The 17,600-nt window shown below is 41.1% G+C and overlaps 2 protein-coding genes across 3 annotated transcripts in view; one reads left to right on the forward strand and one right to left on the reverse strand.

Moving 5' to 3' along the window:
* mkxa (mohawk homeobox a) overlaps positions 1 to 17,600 on the reverse strand; it is a 1,121,182-nt gene that overhangs the window by 743,550 nt on the left and 360,032 nt on the right. The window lies entirely within an intron of this gene.
* ntng1a (netrin g1a) overlaps positions 1 to 17,600 on the forward strand; it is a gene marked incomplete at its 5' end in the record, with an annotated part of 68,293 nt that overhangs the window by 34,369 nt on the left and 16,324 nt on the right. Inside the window, 2 exons of the mRNA XM_025054691.1 lie at positions 8,888 to 8,914; positions 17,425 to 17,592. Of these exons, the coding sequence (XP_024910459.1) occupies positions 8,888 to 8,914; positions 17,425 to 17,592 (195 nt within the window). The remainder of the gene's footprint in view (positions 1 to 8,887; positions 8,915 to 17,424; positions 17,593 to 17,600) is intronic.

Raw genomic sequence — 17,600 nt, forward strand, 5'->3', positions numbered from 1 at the left:
TTTATTGGTATGTTTCAGATTTATTCAATTGCACAGGAGAGAAGTTTATGTTTAAATGTTGTATTAGTTATTGCTATGTTTCAGATTTATGCAATTGAAAATGTAAATGTGAAAATATGAATTTTCCCCACGTACCAACAGAGAGCGCTCGCGTACCACCGGTGGTACGCGTACCGCAGTTTGAGAACCACTGTTTTTTTTTTTGTTTTTTTTCCCCCAACAACAAAGCTAAATGTGAAAATGACCAAATTTTTTTTTACAATTTTTTTTAATTTATTTTTTTGTTTTTGTTTTGGTTGATAAAGTCCAGAGTGGCAACCACTGCTTCCCTTACATGTTTTACACAAACCAGCACAGTGCCGTGTCGACATTGAGTATTTTACTGGCATCTGTGCCCCCTTCCCCCCCCCCCGTAGCAAATACCGCTTTAGCAATATGTGTTAATGGTGAGTCGGGGGACGGATGAAATAGCATTTACTGAAGGAGCTTACTACTGTTTCAACCTTTAGCATTAATGCAGTCAAAGTCATTGAATATTTCTTCTTAAGAGACCGCGCGGTCTCATTGCACGTCGGCAACACAACCCCGTTCGTGTGTGCGTTCGTGTGAGCGTGAGAGCGAGCAGATATTACTTTAAAAGCCCCCACGTTTCATTCCACCTCCCTGTCCCCCTTATTGCATCCACCTGCGATTTCTGCTCCTCTCACTGCTGCTCGAGGACACTTGGCCCCCGGCTGATGACTTATTTTTCCTCCCAGAGGATCGGCTTTATGAGACTAAGGGAGGGTTAGTGAAATGTCCCTCCCCCGAGCCCAGATTGACAGCTTATTATTAAAAAAGGTGACCCACACACTGAGCACCTGTGAAAGTACACACATATACACACTTGCATGGCTTAAAGCATTCACACATTAATAATGACAAAAGGACACACACACACACACACTACCCTCCAGTGATGGGAAAAAACTCCAATATTATACTTTTTCTTGGTGGGGGGGGGTCCATGAGGTGATAATACTGTGAAAGATATATTGTGTATTGTAATACCGTCCCTCTTGAGCAGAGAACAAGACGGAGAGAAAAAAATGCACCTCGTGGTGTTTTGTTTTAGGTTTAAAGCTCATCCGACAATCGTTAGCTAGCGCTACTGTTTACCTCCACCAGGGGGCATATGGCAGCTGGGTGAAGACGGAGTCGCGAGAAATGAAGGTTTAATTTGAACTTACTATGCGCATCAGGTCGTTTTATATAAAGAGGAGATCGGAGTATCGTCACGCGCGCCGGGTTGGGGGGTGGGTCATGGATTTAGGGGGAACATGTCAGATTACCATGGTGCAGTATTGGCAGGAGAGGAGAGGAGAGGGGAGGAGAGGAGAGCGGGGGCTTCGAGAAGTGATGAAGAATGAAAAGGAAAGCGGGCGATAGAAGTGGAGGAGAAGTGAGCATCACTCTCTGTCACGGCCAACTCTGCCTTGTGGGGTGGCTCTGTCCGTCTCACTTTCCCTCCCTCACCCCAATATCCTGACACTGTCTCACTCACTCTGGTCCGCTCTCAACGGGGAGACAGAAGGAGAGGGATCAGTTGGCGAATCAACCGTGGCAGTTCATTTCACTGCAGGGCTTGGGGGACTGAGGGAGATATGGGCCAGCAGGGATGGAGGTGGGGATGGGTGTCTTCCGAATTGTTGATTTGCGAGCGGTTATACTGATTCACTGATTCACAAATGTTGAGCTTGAGGAAAGTTTTTTTTTTGATTTTTTAAAAGGCTGGATTTCAAGGTTAAGGTTAGGATTTAAAGTCAAGGTCAAACTACTTACACTAAGTGGCCTCTAGGACAACATGTTTGAACAGGTTTTGTTTATGTTTTGAGTTAATAAGAAACACCAAAACGGTTCGTGTAGCTGTTGAATCATTTCGTGAAAGCCGGTGACTGATCGCGTAATCACTATTTTTCTTCTGTAATTAAACCTTTTTTCCATTCGTTTTCCGGTTAATGCGCCCTCTGCAGCAGAGCCGTGTGTGAGCCCATTCATTTTTGTTAAAATTCTTCGTAAATTCATCCGTCTGCCACGATCTTTGCAGCTCACAGTCCTTCCTTGCCACGCTCTGGGACGGAGTATTTATTGCATATATTTTGTTGGATACTATCTGTTCAGCAGCCTGACCACAGCCATTAAACATTTACGGAGACGTTATAAAAAAATAATAGGATTCTTGGATCTAAAGACTCATTGCACGTTCTTCGACACAAGAAGTTTTGATTTAATACAATAACTTTTTTCGCAATCCGATACCAATATTGATATCGTCCATTTAACACCTTTAATATGTATTTTTCCTACAATACACAATGTAAATTGCTACCATTAAGGGACGAAGATGTCTTGCGGACTTGATCCCAAGGAGTCACTGCCCTCTTGTGGTCAGTGGTCACATGACATGACCGGATCAGATCAATTTTACGTTACTGTGGGGTGTTGCGCCACAAAAAAATCTAAATGTAGTAAGTTACGCTAAAAGACGTGGACGTGACAAATGCTTTTTTTTTTTCCCATTTACGAATTGTTAGCGACACTTTCTGAGAGTAAAAACTACTTGATCGACATGTCGAGTATCGAAACGGAATCGAAACTCCAAGCGTCCGTTGTTCCACTGTTGCGTCACTTCTCGAATTAAAAAAAAAAAAAAAAAAATCCTAATTACTTCTGTTTGTCTTTCCATAGGACAAATAGATTTCCTCGCAAGGCAGGATTAGAAAGCACTTGCTCAGATTTAGCCGCAGATAGCCCGGAGTGTATGGATCTCCATTGATCAAAGAAGCGAAAACATGTTGACACGAGCAGCTTCCGCTCTAATGATTCCTACCGTCTGGAAAGAAAACCGCCTGAATGTCTTTTCTCCTCAAACCCCTCACATCCCTCATACCAACTGTATCACATATAATAATGACGTAAAAAAATTTCAATAACAACAAATATAGTTTACGGCCATACCGGTATTTTTCCCTGCACTTTTGGTTCCTGCAGAGTTTGGCTGACACTTCAGTCAGGCAGCCCAAGGTGAGTTGTTGATCACGGAAATGTTGCGAACGTATACAGTCCACACACACACACCCCAGTCCCGTTCAATGACACAAATATACACAAATGGACTCGGTTCTGATTAATCGTCACGCACGCGAGGGAAACGTACTCATATTTCAGCGTATATGTCAAACCCCAGGAGAACTGGTCTCATTTGAATGTGAACACAAACATCTATTACAGTTCTCCCAGAATGGGTCTTTTTTATGAGATATGTGTTCCATACAATGTCGGTACCATGACGTTGGAACTTGGCTAGAATTTTTATCGATTTTAGGAACGACACATTTCAAGCTAACGAAGCCCTGAATGTAAATTACCTTCGGTTACAGATAACTTACCTGTAGCAGTGGTTCTCAAACTTTCTATACGCTGTACCACCTGAGAATACATTGAGCTCCCTGAGCTCCCACTAGAGAGCGCTTGCGTACCACTGGTGGTACGCGTCCCATAGTTTGAGAACCACTGACTTGTAGTATAATCAGTAAAATGTATTAATAGTTAATAGGGGAATAGACAACCCGTAGTTTAGTATATGTTTGGTACAAAAGACATGTAACAAAAAAATGTATTGAAAAATGTATCGTCGGTAATATTAGGAGGTTTTTAAGTCCACTCAAATGTAATGGAAGATGATTCGGTGTCGAATAGTTGCTGATGACATCATCGGTATTTTTAAGTAATTTTTAAAGATTTGAAATAACTTGAATCAGTCCGCGTTTGCTAAAAACGTTGAGCTTATACCATAACTGAGAGTTATGGTATAAGCAATATACATGGGCCAATATACATGGGCCAATATACAGGGGCCAATATACATGGGCCAATATACAGGGACCGTCTGCGCTAACTGCTAATTAATGGAAGAAATTAAAGGACTCAAACTAGCGGCGGTTCGGTCCTGTCTCCGTTCTGCGAGAAGTTGGACTTGCGTTGCAAGCGTTCCCTTGAACACACTTCAAAGTACATGGTTACACACCTGTACTTTGTTCGGTGTTCACCTGCGTATTTTCACTAAAACAGTTCAGTATAAATACCAACTATCTCTCTAATCTCATTTCAAATCTACTAATGTCGTATATGTTTAAATAATATATATATATATATATTTTAGTAGATGTGTTTTTTTTTACCACACCATATTTGCCACACGATTGTATATTCTCCCTCCTATTTTGGCCGTTGCTTGTACTTTGTATCCGCACTCCGTTTCCTCTGTGGTGAAACTCATTCTGTGCGGCCACGATTTTACACTCCTCCTTTTAGTTACCCTTCAATTATTCAGACTCCCTTTCACCTTTTCTTTACTCGTCTTGTCCTTTCTTCTACGCCCTCTTATTCTTCTGTCTCCTTCCGTTTCTTTTCCCATGTCTTCTCTCACTGTCTGTCTCTCCCTCTCTCTGTCTCCCATTCTCGTCTCCTCTCCTCCCCTCTCGTCTCCTCTCCTCCCCTCTCGTCTCCTCTCCTCTCCTCACAAACACTCCCATCACCCCAGGGACTGGGCTTGTTTACTCTGTCTCTTCCACATCTCGGCTCTGTGCAGCTGTGACGGTAATCTTTCTTTCAAATATTTGTTTCTTCCGTCTTCACTTTTACTCTCCTCTGCTCCTGCTTCTTTTTTTTTCCGCCACCGCCGTAATTCCGCCCTTTTTCCTTCCCCCTCTCCTCTGCTCCTGCTCCTTTTTTCGCCGTAATTCCGCCCTTTTTCCTTCCCTGAAGTCCTAAAGTGCGCTCCTTCCAACTTTGCTCCCGGGTACTTTAAGACTTGCCACCTTCGATTCGCGTCTACACGCGGAGACCAAGTGAGCGTGGCAGCCGCTTTTTTTTTTTTGTATAAAGGCACACACCGTCATTTTACTCCGGAGGAATTCAATCAGGCTGCGATATCGCGTCCCTTCTGTTTTGGATGGCTTTTCCATCATTAACCAGTTAGCTCGTCACCATCACTGGGCTGGCTAAGGCTGAAAATCCCCCAGATGATGATGGATTGCTGTAAAATGTGGGTGGCCAGGGGGGAAAGTAATTACTAACTTTGCCTGCGGTGGAAATTTGGCCGATAAGCCCCTCCCGAGTCAGCCAGGTACCATCACCTCAAATAGGTGAGACTCACTGAAGGTCAGTGCAGAATGAAAAGATGTAATGATACCTGCATTCCACACAAACACGCTCTACTTTCACTCTAGCAGGGAGAAAAAAAAAAAAACTTACACCGCATTCTTTTCTCTTTGTGCGAATGGATATAAAGAAATTGTTGGCAGGAAAAATGAGTGCACGCCTATAGATCTTTAAGAGACGACTCGGTTGTTGCTATGGTAACCCATTAGCAAAACCATATGGCAAGGTCAACGGCATAACTGGAAGCAAATAACAGAGGACTCTGAGACAGTGAAACGACGCAGTGATCGGCCCACGGTGACCCCCTGACGACTCGGACCCCCTGCTGGGTTTTTCTGGTCACATTTTTCCGGGGGTTTGCGACGCAGGACCGACTCGGCAGTCACGGGCCCCGCGCGCGCAAGCGTCATATTTAGAGAATCACACACCCATTAGAGATCATATTCACCACCCGGGAGCTTGCAACCATGATCCCCGCACAAGTCATAAAAATCAATGGAGCGCACCGTCAACATAAACGGCTCCTAATGCTCTTCCTGTGCGCTAGGACAAAATTAGATTACAGCTGTGCCCGATAATGGCGGGGGCAAGGCAGGTGAAGGGGATTGGAAATGATGGTAATTGAAAATTAATCGAATGACCCAACGTGGGATCCCGGACATCTGTTAAAACCCCCACAGGTTGCACATTAAAGCACGCAAATAATTACACTGATGGAGAAGTGGTGATCCAGATCGTAACTCCGAAGAACAGGTTATCTGGCCTCAAACCTCGCGCCGTGTTCCCGCGTCTCCCTAATCACTGCTAATCAAATTACACCGCAGCGTTTGTGTGAACGTACATTTAATGACGTAGGTTAAAGATACGATGAAAATATGGGGGGAGGCTCGTTAGTCACCGTTAATTATTTGAGGAATAATAGCCGTAATTATTCGTGGTGGATCGCGATGAATCAAGGCAACAAACATTCTGTATATTGCTTGGATCAAAAAAAAATTTTTTTATTTGTTAATGATCCAAATGATAGAATTATTAATGTGGAAAAATGTCAAAAAAAATTGTCGTCGTAAGTTTTTAAACCGTTTTAAACTCGCCATTAAACCCAAGGAAATTCTAGTCGGGTACGATAAAGTTCTGAATGACAGCGTCTTTATTCACAGAAGTGACGGGAGAAAGAGACACAGAGAGACATGGTCAACCCTGAAATCAGAGTGTAGAAAATTGTAAAAAAAAAAAAAAAATAGAAAGAGACACAGAGAGACATGGTTGACCCTGAAATCAGATTACCAGAATCCAAGAGAGAGTGTAGAAAAATAGTAAAAAAAAAAAATCCTGTTTTAAACTCTAATGGTGTAAACTGATTAATATTTAACCATGACATGTGTTTGGATTAGCGAGTAGCCATGTTGATCTGATTGTCCTTGTCCTTCCTGTCTCCTGGTTAGCATCTGCTCTGCCCTTTGAGGTTTAACATCTATTATAACCCCCAGACAGGTCACAGACTGGGCTCTTAATACAGCTGCTGGGCAGAGATGAGAGAACCAGTGATCGAATGAATGACAAGCGGTTGATCAAAGTCCGTTCGCCGCGGCGCTGTACCGTACAGGCCCAGACACGCGCAGGAAATACTCAGGTTTCCCCTGGGTACTTAGAGGTATTTCATGATGGTTCCATTAGATGAAAAGGGCACACAAACGCCTGCCTGTCTCGCTCTGTCGTAGTTTTTTGACGGCGAACGGATGACAGCGCCGATGTGCACAAGAAGAACTGTATTTTTTGAAATTTTGGTTGTTTTTTTTTTGTTTGTTTTTTTTTTTACAGTTGACCTACATGAGGTAAGCCTTCTAATTCCCAGGGCTTCTCATGCCTCCCATGGTGCCCTATTTTACAGGAAAATATAACAGGCCTGTGCTCTGTTGAACTGAAATGAATACATATCTTCTGCGTTAATAATACAATACAAAATACATACCCAACACTTAACCATTTTGACCTTGAGGCCCATTTTTATATATATATTTTACACTCTATATGTCTAATTGATCTTATTGATAAATTGATTAGTATTCAATAATAAACCAAATCTACGTACAGTTAAAAAAGCAAAGAGCCATATTTGATATTTGGAGTTTGAAGTCGAGATTGTACCTACGCAAAAAAAATGTATCTTTTCTATACTTTTTGCTACAGCTAGAGTAAAAAAAAAAGGGCGAGTCTTCTTCTCTGTATATCAGAGCTTGTATAAGAACTGACTGATGCATTACTGCCACCACATGGTCAAAACCTGCGTTGTCACTGAGCTTCTCATCCATAACGTGTCTCTGGTGTCGTCAGTTGATAACCTATGCTGTCCTGGTGCAAAATTGAACGTTTTTTGGGTCTCTCCAGGTGGCGCTGGTGGCCCAGTTGTGGGCCGCAGCCCTACGGTTAAGAACCACTGTTCTATTACACTGTTTGAGCCACCGATGTGGTGAAAAAGTTTGTGGTGGGTTCCGATGGTAGATGAGATGAGATAAAAAAAAAAAAAAAAAAAAACCCCCGAACCAGTTCCTTAGGGTAATCTGGTCACCATGGGGATGAGACAAACCGTATTATCCGCTCAGTGGAGGCCTGGCACATGGAATTGCTTGATGGAGAGACAGGATGTCGACAAGATGAGACAAGTTCGCCTTTAATGTTGATAGCATTTTGCCGTCTATGACCTTATTTCGTGTGCCTAAATGTGTGACTGTTCTCTTCACTTGTGAAATGTCTTAAGGGAGCTCAAAGTCTCTTTGCACCCGACATCGAGAGAGAGAGTAGTTAACTTTTGTTTTACCACAGCACTGGACTGGACATTTTGGACTGTCATCATCACGTGTTTTTCATTAGCGTGGCACGTTAGATAGCAAGCGTCTTCTGACAAATCAAGGGTAAAGTGATGGGGTATCATACCTGGCTGTGAGGTCTAAGACACTGATTTTGCCTTATTTTTAGCACCGTGTAGCTCATAGACGTCTGACGTAAACAATGCCCGATATTTAACTTTTTTTCTTTTTTTTTTTCCAGGGAATGTGGGGAATTGTTACTGAAATGCAGTAAACAATAAAATATGTGTAAATAACTCAAGCAATTCCTAATGGGGCGGACGGCCTTTTTGGTGAATTTGTCCTACATAAAGTACTAATCCCTGAAGCACACACAAAAAAGGGAAGACAGAAAGAAAAATCATTGCAATACCTTAGAATTGAGCATAGTCATTTTTTTTTATTAGGTTAGAATTTTTGTACTTCAGTCAAGCTAAAGAGAAAATATAAAAAATACAAAAATACAAAAAAAAAAAAACCCTATTATTCGACATGTGTGCTACAAAAATTGATCTTTGTGTCTTTCTTTAATTCCTGTGAGTACTTCAGTGTTGTGTTCAACTAAACAGGCACAGATTTCTTTTCTTTTTTTTTTTCAAAATAAATGTGTGCTCCAGAATTGTGAGATTTTTCTAATTTAAAATAAGAAGTGGCGGAAGACTGTCATGTAAGGTATTACAAACCATCTGTGGAATTTGTGGTAAGATCAGAGAAAAACAACACATGCACTAACTGACAACCTATGGTTGACTTTGATTTCAGCTCATTGTGGAAGCGAAGGTTTTGCCTATTGTTACATTCCTTGTCTTCATTTTCTGTTTTTCATTCCTCTCTTTCAGGCGTTCCAAATAACATCGGTCCAGTCAGTAAGTAAACCATTTCAAACAGCACCTTCTGAATGCTATGCCGCTTTGCTTTGCCTGCTCTGCCACCCTCCAGCAAACATTCACCTGAACTTTATGCCAATGTTCATTCCTGATCCAGTCATCCCAAAAAAAAAAAAAAAGCAGCCTTTGGTGGGAGGGGGTTTTATTAGTATAGTAGATGGCGCTACATACATTGTCATGATCTGGCCATATTCCGTTTTTTTTTTTTTTTTTTTTCCGACTCCCGGATAACAATCAAGCGACTCTGCATGTGAAATCCCATTTGTTATTTTTCTCTCTTTTTCATCCATTATAAATAAATGGCATCTAGACTTTATTAAAGTGCCAGTATAATGTCAAAGGAGGTCATTTTAATATAGGCCGCAAGCGCCTTGGCTGGTATTATCTTCGTCAACCAGTCGCCCCTGGGGAGGAGGAGGAGGAGGAAGAAGAGAGGTGCCATGACTCAGATTACCACTGCCTGGAAGGCGGTGTGACGCAGGACACTATATGGACTGTATTAAACAAGTCAAAGTCCAATGTCCCCCTTAACTGCTGTCCCTGAGTCTGTAAGCCCAATCCCAGACCTTAACATTTAATAATAAGTATAACTCCGTTATAGTTATTTTAATAAATATTTGAAATAACTATTAATTTAAAGTCTATAGAATTTTAGCAGGTATCAGCGGTAAAAAGAAGAAAAAAAAAATGGCACTAAATTTAAGATATTAATTGTATTATTTACCTCAGATTTTTTTAATTTTTAAAAAAAAAAAAAGTTTATAAAATTTTTCAATTGAATATTATTCACCTCAAATCCAGATTGTTGCTGTCGTTAGGATCGGCTAAGAGCTCCCCGCAAACCGCGCGTTTAATCGTCTTGTTTAAGCACTGAGGCGATTGTTGGGTTGGGCACAGTCCAAACGTTTAAGAGAGCGGCGTGGACTGCGAGCAGATTGTTCCCAGGTGGTTTTTAATCAGGCATTAGAGCGTTGGCTTACACAGAATGTGAGCGCTGGTTATTAAGTCGGATGCTAAGGCATGATTCAGAAATGGACATGTGGCCAGGAATGCAAAACCACTAACCCACCCCACTCGCCCCCCCCTCCTCCCCCCCTGCTGTTCTCCCATCACCTGTCTCCTCTCCCACTTCCGCACTTCTTTGAGATAATGCTTCTACCACATGCATGGCCTGTGCTCCCTGTGCATGACTGTGTGACTGTGTGCATGTGATCCACACATGCAGTGTTTACAGGCACATACATATTCACATTGTTCCTCATTGTGCCATCAAAATGCCAGGCCACACCATGTCCAATGGCTGTCCTCAAATCCTTTTACTGGAAGAGTGTGCATGACAATAAGAGTGTGAGCGTGTGTGTGTGTGTGTGTATTGGCTAAGAGTTGGGTGTTTGTTTGAAAAAAAAAAAAAAAAAAGAGACACTTCGATAAACCAAATGTCTCTACTTCACTCGATTGGCCTTCAGGTTTTTTGGTTTCCTTTCACAGCTGTTTTTCACACGTGACAAAAAAAAAGTGACAGGGGAAAAAAAAAAAAAAAGGAGGGTGAGAGTGTTTGTGCTAAAGTCTTGTTCATGCCTCCGTTCCAAATAAAGTCGAGCGTAGAAAAAGATAGAAATTGCATAATGCCAAAGGCTGCTGTACTTCACGGAAATAAAGCTGTGACTCATGTTCCCAGTTCATGAGCCGCATATTGGTCAAGCCATATATCTCTTGGTGTATATAAATATATATGTAAATATATATGTAAATATATGCATGTGCATATATACATGTATATCCAAAAAAAATCTGGATTATTCATCAGTTAATCTCAATTAATCATGATTAATTGTGATGAATCAACATTAAAGAATTGCAAGATAAAAAATTTGAAAAAAGATTGTGACTCATCCAAATGGTTCAATTATTAATGTGGAAAAAAACAAAACAATGATCAACAGTACAACTGGAATTTAGTCATTAGTGTCCTTAGTTTGCAAAATGCTTTGAAAAGTTTCTTTAAAAAAACTTTGTTGAAGCCAGTTTCTAGAGCAGCATTAATTAGTCCACAGTTCATATATTAATATCACCAATGAGAGGTCAGTTTGACGTAAAACCGAGCGCTTAGCCCAGGCATGGGCAAACTAAGGCCCCGGGGGGCCAGATGTGGCCCGTTTAGCTTTTGAATCCGGCCCGCCAAACCTTTTAAAATGATCATTTTACTATTGCCTTTTCCCTGCAATACCCATGTTTCCCCAGTAGATGGCGTAGAAAATGATATTTTTTTTGCATTTTAACCTTGATGTTTATCTTAGTCCAAACAAACGTTCCATCTATCTCCTCCTGACCCCGCCCCCGTGTTCAATTTTAGGACAATTGTGGCCCGCGAGACAAAGCGTTAGCCCACGCCTGGCCTAGCCTAAAGCTGAAGCCTCGGTAAAATGCATGCTGTGCTTCGAGATGGTATTTTAAGCTTGACTTTAAAGATTTCAATTTGATCATTTCCGAAGATGAATCAATGAGATTCACACTTTGATTTGACACCCTTGATATTGGAAAAAATATTTATTAATTTGGGGGGGGGGGAAAACGGCGTTTCAGGTTTGCCTCTTCATCTGCGCAGCTTATGTTCGGTTCAGCTTTATTTCCATGAAATACAATAATATAACTTAATACATAACAAGTGAGGCTACGCTGGCTCCGTAGGGGTTAGCTTATTAAATCACCTCGTCAAAATAATGAATTAATTGTGTAATTAATGAAAGACAGATTTGTGCTTTATCCAATCAATTTCCAATCTGTTATAATCCAAATACACTTACTTTCCATTAATTAAAAAAAAAAATAGAAAAATAGATCAGAGCTGTTTTGTCACGTGTTATAGCTTCTAATTAAGAATTCACACATTTTGCTGTCAGACAGATTTTTATTTATTTTTTTTTTTTTTGTCCTCCCAGGGGCCATTTTTGTGATAAAAAGGAATAATATTAAAAAAAATGAAATTATTAAGAGTAAACATCTTGCAGGTTTCTGGCAGTCATTTTTTTTTTTTTTTTTTTACTTTTCTTTTTTTAAAATGAATTTGTTATTCTGTTGTTTGAATCAGCCTCTAATCGAGCAGGTGCGATGAGTTTGACGCACAAGAGGTTTGGCAGTCATTACTGGTGACAGAATCCTTGATCTGGATCCAAAGTGAAACTTTTAGGGCGGCTACCTAAAAGCGAACCTGTTGGATTTTACCAGAAATGAAAAAAGTTGTAGTCGAGTGTGTATAAATGTACGGTTTTCTTTGGGTTTTTTTTTTTTTCTTTTTTTTTAAAGGTCTTTGCCTTTTGATGAGTCGTCTTTTCAGCTTCGGAGGCTTTTTGCCAAGACACCAGTGGATGTTAATTACCCAAGATTGCATGATTAATGGTGTCAGTGGCAAAAGGACAGAAAGATCAAGTGAAGAGATTAAGGGGGCGCTGTGAGAAAACGTATCCATATTCCGCTCTTTGCCTGGGCCCCTCTCCATTTCCGACCGCAAAGTATTTCCCTGACACGGAAATACCGACTTGTATGTAATTATGAGGTTATGCTGCCCACAGCAGTCCGTCATTCCAAGTTCCAACACCTGCCATTATTTATTCATTGTTATTCCTCCGCTAGAAATACACTGTAATTAGATATTGATTGCATAGTCGATGTGATGAATTAAACAAAATGCCCTCGACGTCTTAATTTGGTATACATTGTTCCGACTTGCCTGCATAAATCATGACTTAACTACAAAGTTACCAAAGGGTTTGCTCGTTCATTTCGTTTCTCTTTACTTCCGTTTTTCCACTCATCTATCTCATCTCCATACACACAGCGAGGCCATGGAAATGGTAGAAATTACATACAATGATTTTTTTTTTCTCCCCCCCCCCCCCCAATGTCTTCCCCACTGGGTCCTTGGATGCATTCCTCTTCGCTCGTCCATGTCAGACCTGCCCCCCCCCCCATTGTATTTATTGTTACCCGACTAACAGATTGGATCCATGCCGGACATGTCCATGTCTGCAGTCTTGTGTGTTCACTACCACGTAGCCACCTTAGCCCCCCCTCTAGATCTGTACACTACATCCCCAAAGTGCACATGAGTAACTCCTGGTTTCTCTCGCAGTCCGGCCGAATGTGTCATCCCTAGGTGCCGCTAACCGAAAAGAAGGTAGGCATTTAAGATGATGCAACCGCTACATTTTTTTTTTTCCCCCCTTGCTAACCTTGTGTGTACAGGTGATCCTCGACTTACGACAGACTTCCGTTCCGTTCTTAGGCTGCGACTTAACTTGATTTTCGCCCGAAGAACTTATACTCTACTTAAGTATCTACGTCACTCACCGACTCTAACTGCATATTCTAGGACATACGTGTCAAACTCAAGGCCCAATGTGGCCCGCCAAGCTGTTTTGTGTGGCCCGCGGGAGCTTAAAAAGCATTTAGTAAAGTCCATGCAGCAGAGTTTCTGAACCTAAGAAATTGAAAGTATTTATTACCAACCAAATAATAATCAGTTGCAGAAACATGTATTAGTCTGTTACGGAGTAGTTACACCCCAACCTTTTTTGTTCCAAGGACTGGTCAGCCAGTACCACCCGTTACTACAGACCGGTAGCAAGATACTGCGCATTGAAGGATCTCAAAATTTGCAAAATAAAACTTCTTTTAGAGTCTTATTTTGTTTGTATCAGTCTGAATGACCTGTTATTTTAAAATACTGCCAGATTATCTCAAAATAAATAAAGTAAATGTATATGACTGATTTACTTTGAATGAAGTAAATTAGTAAAAAATTAAGTACATTTTTTCACTGCGGCCCAATACCAAATGACCTATGGACTGGTACTGGTCCGCACACCAGGGGTTGGTGGCCCCCGGATCTATACAGTCTTCCAGTTACAACCGGCCCTTCAAGGGGAACTGTACTGCTAATGTGGCCCCCGGTGAAAATGAGTTTGACACCCCTGCTCTAAAATGTAAAGTGTATTTCTGTATACCGTGATGTATGTACTCAATATGGTTGTTTTCTTCTTTGGTCTAGTCCGCATCTTCCGCGTATATTGCCGCGTAACGACATATTCGTCCACTCTGCTCGCCGACTAGTTCTCATGTGGACTGAATTTTAATTTTAAACGCCATACCTCAGAATGATGGACCAAGATTGTCTTAATAAATTTATGGTAGATGGCGAAGTAACCAACGAAACGCTGTAGCTCGATAACGTTGTAAACCGAGGATCCCCTTGTATACAGAAGTCGATGATTTATTTTTTATTTGTAGCATCTTGATTCTTAATAGTAGAGGTTTTGTATTTTTGGGGGGCACTCATGATACTGTGAAATCATAGTATTAAGTATGTAGTATGTGGAGACTTTGTGGTGAGCAACAGTGATTCGGCAGTGATTTTACACAAAGTGATGGCAGCGTAACTTATTCTGTTAATGGGACGCGCGGCTAGCTTTAGCAAAGAGTGGCACATAGATACGCGGATCTGTATTTCCACGACCGTAGCCAAGCGCGAAAAAGCGCGGGGGGGGGGTGGAGAGGGGGCTCATGTCACTTAGAACCACGGCAGGGGGGCCGCTTGTTTTCCCTTATTTGTTTTATGACCGTAAAGGAACGGAGGGACCGTGTGTGTTCGCTAGCCTCCTCGTCTTTCTCGCTTACGCTCCTGTGCACAAATCTGTGTCGTAGACTTTTTGGCTGGCGTCCAGAGCGATGTGGAGAGCAGCTCGTCAGGGGACGATTTCTGTCCGGGAAAACGCACGCAGCAGCTTCTGGATTACATGAAGCGCTTGTTAATCAAATGAAGCGTTAAAGGGAAACCATAATACTTAAATTATTGGTCATTAAATGCATTTGCAACAGATGCCGCTGTGCGCAGCCAACTCCACTTGGCAACGTCACTCCTTATTTCCCAGTGCCATCATTCATCATTATAGCATGTTTCTTTTATTTATTTACAGTATCATTTATTTGAAAAAAAAAAAAAAAAACACGGTATAAGAACATCTTTGACATTACATAATTTTTTTGTTTTTGTTTTGTTTTGTTGATGTTCTACTTTATTCCTTCATTGGTCAAGTAGCTCCTCAAGTTGCATTGTGCACACTGCCGCTTCTGTCCGCACCGCAAACACCCGGCGAGGTAGGATCTCTGGAATGTGTTTACCGTATGGTCTCTCTCAAGTTGTTGCCTGAAGACTAATCCCCCCGACACTGACTCAGAGCAGGTGCAGACCATAGCATCCATATCTGTGGCTTAGTGCAGGACTGGTGGCTCGCTGTCTCTCCGCGTTTCTATGGAGGGCACATCTATAGAATCGTTTCTAAAACACTCCTTTGGAAACAGTCCTTTGGAATCATATCCTTTTGGAGCAAAAAAAAAAAAATGGGGGATTGAGCCTACGACTATTTTTGGGAGTGTTTCCGAGACTGGAGACTTTTTATTACCTCCATGTTGCATGATTTATGACCTCAGCCTATTTCTGGGGGAGAGATGATTTGTCTTGTGAGAGTTCAGTCTCTAATAAAGAGAGTTTACACCCAGACAAGACTCTCTGTTTTAGGGGAGCAGTCGGGTGGACTAAGTTAGAGCTTAAGACGTGGGTCCTCGGTTCCAACAGCCTTGCGGGGCAGTTGGTTTGTTAGGCCAAAAACTGACCTCAATACCCATTCCAAATAACTACAATCCCTTGGATGAAAGCCTCGTTTATTCTGGATCTGGGAGTCGGCTTTTTTTGTCCGAGTGAGGCTTAAGGGTCGCATCGGTCTGCACCATGACACATGGTGTCAGTGGTCACTCAGCCTGGCAAAATGATCCTCACCGTGAAGAGCTGTTCTGTGCCGGCCACCGTGCTGCCCCTTAATATAGGGGTCGATGGACACTGCTGCCACCTTTATTTCATTAGAGGGCCAAATAATTGTTCAAAGTTTAATAACAAACAGACAATATAGGAATATATATGTGTATATATATATATATATATATATATACACATATATATGTATATTTATATATGTGTGTATATATATGTATGTATATACATATATATATATATATGTGTGTATATATATGTATGTATATACATATATATATATATGTGTGTATATATATGTATGTATATACATATATTTATATATGTATATATGTGTGTATATATGTATGTATATACATATATATATATATATGTGTGTATATATATGTATGTATATACATATATTTATATATGTATATATGTGTGTATATATGTATGTATATACATATATGTGTATATATGTATGTATATACATATATATATATATGTGTGTATATATATGTATGTATATACATATATTTATATATGTATATATGTGTGTATATATGTATGTATATATGTATGTATATACATATATATGTATATATGTATGTATATACATATATATATATATATGTGTGTATATATATGTATGTATATACATATATATGTATATATACAAAAGAATTAGTTCAGGACAACGAAAGGAAGCTATTCATTGATTCCAAGAATGATTTTTACAATATATTTGATCTGGATGTTGGGGGTTTTGCGGCCCCGAACTGGCCCCCGCAGCCATGAGTTTGATACTCCTGCTCTAAGTTCAAGGCTGTCAACAGTGATTATCAAGTACTGCAGTGACAGATTTTCACTCAAACAGAAACTACATAGTGCCAGTTTAGCATATTTTAACACTGTATAATGGGCAACGACACGTTCTCTGAACTCAACAGATGTTTTTTTTTTTTTTTTTGCTTTGATAACAACCCTCGCAGGAAAGTTTCCTTAAAACAAGCCCTCAAATTAAAAAAAAAAAATTGTTGCTACTTTAAAAAAAAATAATTGCTTCACAAGTTTTTATTTTGACTTCTTGGACTGGGAAAAAAATATCTCGTTATGTTTTTCACCGGTTCGTAAATTCCAAAGGCGAAATTTTCAGTCTGTTCCCTCTCTCTCTTTCTTTCTCTCTCACTCTCTCTCTCTCTCTCTCTCATTGTGTCAAACCAGATAAAGCACATGTAAGATCTTGATTGTACGAAGAATAAACTGGATTTTTGTTGCCTGGGTGTGTGCAGCCATTTCATCCATGGTTTGACCTGCCTCTCGCTGTTTGCCGCTCCTCTTGTGACCATGTCTCCGCCATCATTTCACGGTCTCTCCTCGCCTCTTGTTGTGGTGTGTTTGCAGTGTGGTGATCCGTCCAAGTCCTACTACTAATGCTCTGCTTTTCGATGTGCTGTCTCTTACTGGTTCAGGCTGTGTCCATGCCAGACTAATCATAAACAGCCCCCCTTGGTGTCATCCCCCATTCTTGACATCTCTCCTGCCTAACGACGCAGTGTCTTTATTATTAAACCTTGCATGCCTCACTTAAGTTCTTGCCAAACCCACCGCCGTACACTCGCAGCAACAGCAACGATCGTGTCAAAACGCCATCAATCCCTCACACTGCTTCTCTCTTTGCAAGACTGCGAGTGCTTCGGCCACTCCAACCGGTGCAGCTACATCGAGCTGCTAAACACCGTCATTTGTGTGAGCTGTAAGCACAACACTAGGGGCCAACACTGTCAGCTATGCAAGCTGGGCTACTACCGCAATGTCTCGGCGGAACCGGACGATGAAAATGTTTGCATAGGTCAGTCC

This window comes from Cynoglossus semilaevis, chromosome 3, assembly GCF_000523025.1.
Source record: "Cynoglossus semilaevis isolate Cse_v1.0 chromosome 3, Cse_v1.0, whole genome shotgun sequence".
In the NCBI taxonomy this organism is placed as follows: Eukaryota; Metazoa; Chordata; class Actinopteri; order Pleuronectiformes; family Cynoglossidae; genus Cynoglossus; species Cynoglossus semilaevis.